We start from the raw sequence: 8,839 nt of genomic DNA, 5'->3' as shown, positions 1-8,839 counted from the left end.
TAAAAATAGAAAGGAAATATGAAAAGCATCATACAGAAATGCTAAAATAAAACTATCATGATTTTAAATATTTTTCCTGAGGGGTAAAAAAAAGTGTACAATATATTGTACATTTGCAATGAAAGGATGAAAGTGTCTTGTACATTATGGGTGTGCTCAGAAATGCATCAAGCCAAAACATCAGACGCATTTATTTCTAAACTATAATTGATAGAAATGTCCTATATGCGCAACAACGATTAAATGCCTAATTGGAACTTAGTTGCGTAAATAAGGCATTTCCATCAATTATAGTTTAGAAGTAAAAGAGACTGATACTTTGGCTTGATGCATTTCTGAACGCAACCTATCTTGTACAAACATCCGCAAAGTTTGCAGTTGAAAAGGCAATTAGGGTAATTTTGCCGTGGTTTTTCAAGTGTGTGTGTGGTTGTTGCAGTAATGGGTAGGTTTTTGATTTTTTGATCTACTGAATACAGAAAAACGGGTCATTTGTACTTTATATTGTAATTGTATTTGAAATTTTTCAAAATTGCTTTATGAATCTTAACTAAAGATCTTAAAAAGATATAAAATATTCATTGCAAGATATCTGCAGCAAAATCAATTATTTTGTACATACAAGTTCATTTTCAATGATATACAAGTTTTATTCCGTCAAACTGAGTGAAATATTTATTGGGTTTTCTTGAATGCTTTTACTCCTTTGCGAACCTTTGTACAATATTCTGCTTGCTGCTTAATAGCACTTTTTAATCGATGCTTGGGCATTCATGGCCTGTATGTACTAAACTTCATTGGTGACATATGTACATATGTTATAAATTTTGAAATGTAAATTTTTATATCCGCGCACTTGTGCACAAGGCTATTATAACTTTCTTCACATAACGGTTGATTTTAACAGTCAAAATAAATCGAGAGAGATATAGACAAATGTATACATAAATGTTCAGAATGAAAAAAACAAATCGATTAAACTGCGACTGTCTATCCGTCCGTTCATCCGTCCGCCTACGCACACGATAACTCTAGTAAAAATTGAGATATCTTAACGAAACTTGGTATGTGTACTTCTTTGGAGCGTACTATCCATATTGAAAATGGGCGGACTAAAATTACGCCCACTTTTCATATACATAACTGTAAATTTAAGAAATGCGGAAACTTCGATATTTGGAAATTTAAAGACGCTTATTTTCTCAAAATCAATATTCACAACAATCCCTTGAGAATAAATAAGATTATTAAGGAATTTTGATAAGAGAGCGTGAAACCGTCCACTTATAACTATATAACTTTATCTCATTAAGTCGAACTGAACATAATATCGAAATCGTTTGAAATAGGCGTAAACCAGTCAGTAGCTCAAGTCAAAGCAAAAGCAATATCTCTGCTTTTGCAAGTCGTCAACAGTGGCAGTCGAAGAAACAGAAGTTCTGCTTTCACAAGCCGTCAGCATTCACATGCATCAGTCGCAGTCGAACAAAAAGCAAAAATTGATCGCTGAAAGACTGCGAAGCACTTCGCTAATCAAAGCATTCGACAGTTTTTAGTTTCACTGACTGCAACTTTTGGCGAATTCCGAAGTTGAAGCAGCACATCATTTTCGCTTCGGCAAATATTGTAACTGTCGCCGTCGACTGTTTTAAGCTATGTACATATTTCTTTTGTCATTGATTCTGCTTTTTAATTGCTTCAGTTTGTGAATGTGTGTCAAACAGATCGGTGGCTGTTAGTGTTTTAACGGCAATGACGAGAAATATGCAAAATGAAATTTGGAAGTTTTTTGATAATAATGAAAACGACGGTTTTGCTACATGCAAAACATGTAAAAATAAACTTAAAAACAATAGAATTGCAAATCTAAAAGCACACTTAATCAAACTACACAATGTAAATACTGTCGAAACTTCCGAAACTTCAAGGACGAGTTCTTTATCAAAAGTGATACGCAAAAAGAAAATTAAAATTGAAATTAACAAAAAGCAGCTACTGCGTTCATATATTTATTAGCATCCCGTAATTTGACAAAATATGTGAGAAAAACAACAAACGGATATCGAGATATTTTTGAATTGAAGCAATTGAAGATGCCGCAACTAGACTGTCCAACAAGATGGGGTTCGACCTTCACAATGGTAGAAAATTTGAAGGCAGCAAAAGACGTTCTAACAAAAATCGAGTCCGTTAAATATAAGACCCAAGACGAAAATTTCGAAATTGACGACTCCTTTTGGGAATTCATCGACAGCTATTGCCTCGTATTTAGTCCATTGCAAAAAGCTATAAAAATATTTCAAGAAGAGCAACTTCACTATGGTAATTTCTACGCACAATGGCTCAAATGCAAAATATGCACGGAAAAAATTATTAAAGATTCGAACCACCCACTAATTAAAACAATTGGTGATATGATATTGCAGTCCTTTGAAAAAAGAACAAACACGTTAATGCGCAATAACAGTTTGATTTCATGTTTGTATTTGGATCCTCGGTTCCATCACACCTTAACAGCGAACCAAAAAATGGAAGCAACACAATATTTAAAAACAATATGGGATAGAATTAATGAAACTAACCCTGGCGGCATTGCGCATTCAACTCCGAATTCAAGTGCACATCAAACACCCAACCAATTTTTTGATGTTGAAGATGAATTATTAAACGAATATTTATCGCAAGGTATTGAAGCTAACGTTGGTACTGCTACCGATGTACATACAAAAATTAAAAATCTGCAGCTACCAATCCTAAGAAGTGACGCAAACGTTCTAATATTTTGGAAGGAAAAGCAGTTTACTGATCCAGAGATGTACGCGTTAAGCAATGTCTGCTTTGCAATACCACCCACTCAGGTATATATATCATAATAATAAATAATTATAGCCGCACCATATTTTGATAAGTTTTAACATATTATTGTTGTTGTTGTAATTTGGGTTATTTTTTTAAATATAGTTCATTCTTTAACAAAACCCGTGTAAATCCATGTTTCCAACTTTGTGCCATATTAAAAAAAAACAACAAACCTAATTGAAAATTTCTAGCTTTTTAATTAGATTTCTTAGAAAGATTCTGGGTATGCACTTTTGAAGCCCATTGAATTCTAGTAGAACAAAGTACAAGTTTCGAATGGCTAAAAATTACGGTAGATGTTTTAGATTTTTTTTTGTCACATTTGCTTCCATATAACAAAATACACAAAATTTATTTTTATATGGAAGAAACCCGTAACATCTTCGACAAAAAAAATTAAACAAAAAATCAACGGTATCTTTCAAGGAAATCCAATTAAAAAAGCTAGAAATTTTTAATAAAGTTTGTTGAATTTTTTTTAATATTGCACTAAGTTTGAAATTTGGATCTACACGGGTTTTGTTAAAGAATGAACTATTAAAAAAAAAAAAATTACCAAAATTAAATAACAACAAAAATAATGTGTTTAAACTTGTCAAAATATGGTGTGGCTAAAATTATTTCGACCACTGTATATATGTATGTATTAGACTGAGTCAAATAAAACAATGTTTTTTTCTTTCGGTCCCATATCATAATTTCGTTGTCGGTTACAAAAAAATAATGACGGCAAAATTTCAGCCCTCTATCTTCATTTTTCAATTAGCGCTCGCAAAAATAAGAATTTGCAATGAAAAAAACTTTCTACCGCATTCGTTTTATTTGACACAGTCTAATACATATAACATGTATGTGTATATATATTTTACAAGTCTTATTTTTGAAGTTTTTATGAGTTCCTTTTAGTTTATTTAATGTAATTAATTTATTTATTGAATAAATAAATAAATAAAATAATTAAATATAACAAATAAAATAAATTTTATTGAATTCAATAAAACGTTTGGTCTTTTCACAAAACAGGTGACGATTGAACGTGCATTTTCCATGCTGAAGCTAATACTAACGGACTCCAGGAATCGTTTAAGTGAGGAAACATTGGAAAACATATTGCTAGTAANCAACGGACTCCAGGAATCGTTTAAGTTAGGAAACATTGGAAAACATGTTGCTAGTAAAGCTGAATCCGAACTTCCTCGAAGCTGCTATAGACAATGTGCCACTCTTTCAACACCCGGATGAGGAACAAGATTAATTGTTTATTGATATTTTAAATTTTTTAAATAATTAAATTTAAATACATAAACGTAAATATCTTGCTTTCTATTTTCGAATTCTTGAAAAACAACCTTTTTTTCTAGCAGGCATAAAGTAAAATGGAAATACAACAATGTACNCTCAGCTCTTATCGTGCTGCTAAACAAACGATCATTTGCCTCTCAGCTCTTCTCGTGCTGCTGCTGTGGCTGTTCGTTTTTGTTGAAGACAAGGCAAAAGCAAGAATATTGCTTTTGAAGCAAGACAACTTCAGAAGCACAGTATCAGCATATTTTCGTTGCTTTTGCTAATATTGCTTAAGCATTTCAAACCCTGTTTATGTGTCCCGTTCGGATCGAAAGGGTTAAGACTTTAAAAGTGCTCAACCGGTTTTTCATCAACTCGCACAATAGTCGAAACGCTGTGCGTCGCTCGCAAGTACACTGACATGATTATAGTATAGTAATGGCCTTTTAAACCTATTTGACTGTCTGACATAATATTTATTCTGGGTATATTAATCTTTCTATGTGATGATTGGCTATACGCCAATTGGGGTACATTTTTCTGAAATCTAGATCAGAAACTGGATGATCTTGTAGTCCTTTCGACAAGCTTGGATTCATCAGTATACCAAGCTTGAGAACCTTTGCATTTATTTAAAAGTTTTCCATATTCAAAGTAAATTACTACTTCAAACAATTCAATCCACAATATATAGTAAGTACTCTCTATATCTTTGCATAATAATTATCGCTATTTCATTATCGGCCATGCAGTCACACATTCCACAAAAAAATATCCAATTTGAATTTAAAAGCGAAATATGTTGATTGCGTACAGCATATTTTCAATCAATGTCCTTCGATTTGCGGCTGAAACTGAAAATAGTTTGCAAACTTTTTTGTTCCGTTGTGTGCATTCCTTACATACTATTTACATATGTTTAACTCTATTTATGTTTTGTATACATACATATGTATGTATATACCTATATCAGGGCGAGCCGCAGGATTTCTTGGGGGGGGAGGTTTTATGTAAACTCATTCGTAACAACCAAGAATATCATTGTTTTATTTAGAGTATTCAGCACATTGTATTTAATTGTGGTATATAATTTAGCAAAACTCAAAGAAAAGCCACATGGAATTTACAGATTACGATGAATATTGAGAAAAGCTAGCCCATTGTGTGCTCGTTCTCTGCCCATGCCTGTACATTAGACTGGGCCTTAGTTGCATGGAGAAAATTTTTTGTTAAGCTACAAAGCAAGACTCCCTCTAGAAATTTTCCTTTGTTCATAGAAACATGCCTTGCGAAAAAATTTTAAAATCCGACAATGGAAAGAAGTGCCTCAAAAGGCCTAAAGTTCAGCATTCTAATGCAATTTTTCAGAAAGTGGTCAAAATTGCTTATAATTCAGCGGGAAATTTAATATATCTTAAGGGCATTTGATGTAGTTTTGCACGCCTACATCAAATATGGCTGACCTATTTTCAAACTTTCCCAACTTTTAAATTAATTTTGGTTTTTTTCCATGATAAAAACATAGCAAGGTAGAACCGTTCTGTCAATTTGTCGGCCATGATTTTTTTTTGAAGTCTGCCAACATTTTAAAATCATATAAAAGTGAAAATAAAAAAGTGAAATTGTTCGAAATTGTTGTTGTTTGAGATTGAAAATGAAAATGTGTGTGAGTTTGTGAGTAAATTTAAAAATTAAATTGTTTGGAAACGTCAAGAATTTTAAAAGTGACTCTCAGCGGTTCTACCTTATAGGAATTCAGAAGTTAAGAAAATCTAGATCTAGATCAAATCGTTACGAAAACAAGTAATTTTTAGCAAAAAAAAACCGACTTCAACTCTCATATAAAAAAAAATGTATATATATATATCTCATGATCCACTGATCGGATCTTAACCAGATTAGTACGGGACCACCTCGGAGACACTACCTTTCCGATGCAAAAAGAATTATCGAAATCGGTTGACGTGGTCCAAAGTTATGCGATAACATACATAAAAAAAAANAACTGGTAACCTCCTCCTTTTATGGAAGTCGGTTAAAAAGGGGTGTAGTAACGAAATTTTGATGCAGTTTACTTCTATTTGACATGTAGATTATGGATCCACACTCTCGCCCTAAATCTAATATCGGAACATTCCGCCATATTGGATTTTAGGTTTTTTGGGTTTTGGCGATTCGCATGTTTATTTTGCATTTTTCGTAAAAAAAAGGTTGTATTTGTAGAGAATTTAATGTCCCACATTTTTTATACACAAACTTAAAAAAAAATCATTTTTTATTGTAAATAATTAGCAAAAAGTGCGAAAAATTTTTGCATTGTCACTGTTTTCGACATTTTTCAACATTTTTATTTGGTCAAGCCAAACATTTGAAAGCATGCATGCGTAGTCGGCAGTGGCTGAGCGTGCAGAGGATTGTGCCGCTATTTGTTAGCTTCCAGAAGGTGCCGGGTTTATAATTATTTGTTTTGAACCATGAAAAGTTATCTGTGAAGTGCAGAGTGAAAGCGTATGGGACGAAAAATTCAATCAGACAAATTTCAGAAAAAAACAGCCGAAAACGTATCCTCTTCACCACCATTTTCCGGGAAAACGGATTGACAAAGTATCCGAAAATAGAATCAGTAAACGGACCAAAAATTCGCTCTTCCTCCGCTTTTTTCAGATCGGTTTCCGGATTCATATACATATGTAGTGATTTAGAGATTATCATTTTAAGAATGTGCGGTGGCGCGTATGCTAGGGGCAATGCAACATTTTTGGCGTCTCGCCGTATGTCTTGGTTCAAATTTAATTTGATTTTTTGTTGTTGTGTTTTTTTTTCTAATTATCATAAGCCAAAGAAGAAGTATGTAAATTGTTGGCTTCCTATTTTGGCATGTTTAGAAAATTTACATCAGTATAGTATTGGGGTTTTTGTTGGTCATCAATGATCCCCCTATATTTTTTCCTAATTTATGTTCCCTTTATAAATCCCCAGTAAGCACAAAACTTCATTCGGTTCGTTGGCATGAAATTAGGCGCATGTCGGAACAGCTTACATCCAACAGTGTTTGTTAAATTTGTGTAGAAGCAGAGAACTTGTATAGATAGAGAAGGTGCAAATTTGAAAGTGGAAACTATTCGTGGCCGAAAAATTAACAGCGTTGAAAAATGTACACTGCGGAATCAGAGAACAAAATAGGTCAAAGTGTCAACAAATCACGGTTTTTGCAATATTTTAGAAGCTCCACCAAAGAAGAAAAAGGGATGGTTTAAAATAAAGCTAGATCTCTCGACTACTAGCTCTGAAAAGCGATCTTAAATATTTGAGAACTTAAAATTTTTTTACCATTATCCATTTACGAGTACCATATCTTTAACTAAATGATGGCAAATTTTTAAGCATAGTTCCCTCCACAGGGGGGGTTTTAAACCCCAAATACCTCAACCCCTGCGGCCGGGCCTGACCTATATAGTTCCAATCATACACATTTGTACATACACACATGCAAACATATGGAGTTATGTTTGACTGAGGAGCGTCTGTGTTGCTGTTGCATTCAGTCGAATTACTCGCAGCTTGTCAATAAATGTTTTGCGGTTTCCAATACGAGTTCGGCGGTGAGAAAACATATCGTCGGGCTTATAAAACGTTATGACATTTATGGCAGACATACAAAATGCGGGAAACGATGCAACAGATGAGACATAAAGTATTTGTGGCCAACAAACGTTAAGCGAAAAATATTGTCGTTTTTTACACAACACACATACACACAGCTACATACACAACATATGCATGTGGCCGCGGTAGTGAAAATGTCTTGAATTATGTGGAAACATTTTACTGTTGCGTGGGCAGTTACTGCGGCTTCAGGTGCTATTTCTATTTCTGTTTTTACGCTCATGTCGTTTTGTCATTATCGCTACTGTTGACAGTGCTGCTAATATGCACGAACGCGTTTCCGCTTCCGGTTGTGAAAATTTCATGCAATTTATTCACGTATACCATGCCACATGTGTGCACAAATATATATATATATATATATATACATACATACATATGTACTATATACATACGTGTGCTAGAATGCCAATGTCTGGATTTGTTGATGGGCTTACGTGATCACAAATGCAAAAGCGCCCACTGACAGGAAGTTTGCTTTCACACACACCCACGCACGCGAGCTCAGATGTACACATAAGCAATATTTGCTGTGTAAGCAAATGGAAAGTTGCATATCAAGTGGAAACAGGACATTAATATTTAGTCATATTTGCCATAAGCTCTGAAAAATTTATTAAATTCTCATAATACAGTAAACAAATTTAATTTTAATCGGGAAAATTGTTATCTCGTACAATAAGTAAATAATAATAGTTGCTAAAAAATGTATTTAATGAAAACGTGGCGGGCTTCTATTCGGATTTATGGCGTGCGCTTTGATGTTGTCCCACAAAGGCGAGGGACCAACAGTTTTACGCCGATTCCGAACGGCGTTTGTATTTTTATGAGAAGCTTTTTTTCATGGCAGAACTACACTCGGTGGTGCGCCCTTGCCGGCCGAGGGGCGACCGCTAATAGAAAGCGGTTTTTTCCTAATTCAGGCCAGGGATTGAACCCAGTTCAAACGGAGTGATAATACGCACCTCTAACGACTCAGCGAGACCACCCGCTATACGGCACAAAATATACGATTATAAAGCAAGCAACA

The 8,839-nt window shown here is 34.1% G+C and overlaps 1 protein-coding gene across 1 annotated transcript; it reads left to right on the top strand.

Moving 5' to 3' along the window:
- Positions 1 to 2,138: 2,138 nt before the first annotated feature.
- Positions 2,139 to 3,975, top strand: LOC108380071 (uncharacterized; the record flags this gene model as incomplete). Its single annotated transcript, XM_017636438.1, has 2 exons — positions 2,139 to 2,858; positions 3,883 to 3,975. Coding segments are annotated over exons 1-2 (813 nt in total), but the record flags the coding sequence as incomplete, so codon positions are not given.
- Between the last annotated feature and the right edge of the window lie 4,864 nt (positions 3,976 to 8,839).

The sequence above is a fragment of the Rhagoletis zephyria genome, unplaced genomic scaffold (genome assembly GCF_001687245.7).
Source record: "Rhagoletis zephyria isolate East Lansing unplaced genomic scaffold, Rhagoletis_zephyria_1.1 Rzeph_scaffold_18135, whole genome shotgun sequence".
Lineage (NCBI taxonomy): Eukaryota > Metazoa > Arthropoda > Insecta > Diptera > Tephritidae > Rhagoletis > Rhagoletis zephyria.
The sequence above is the reverse complement of the archived record's forward strand: the minus strand, read 5'-3'. Positions and strand labels throughout refer to the sequence as shown.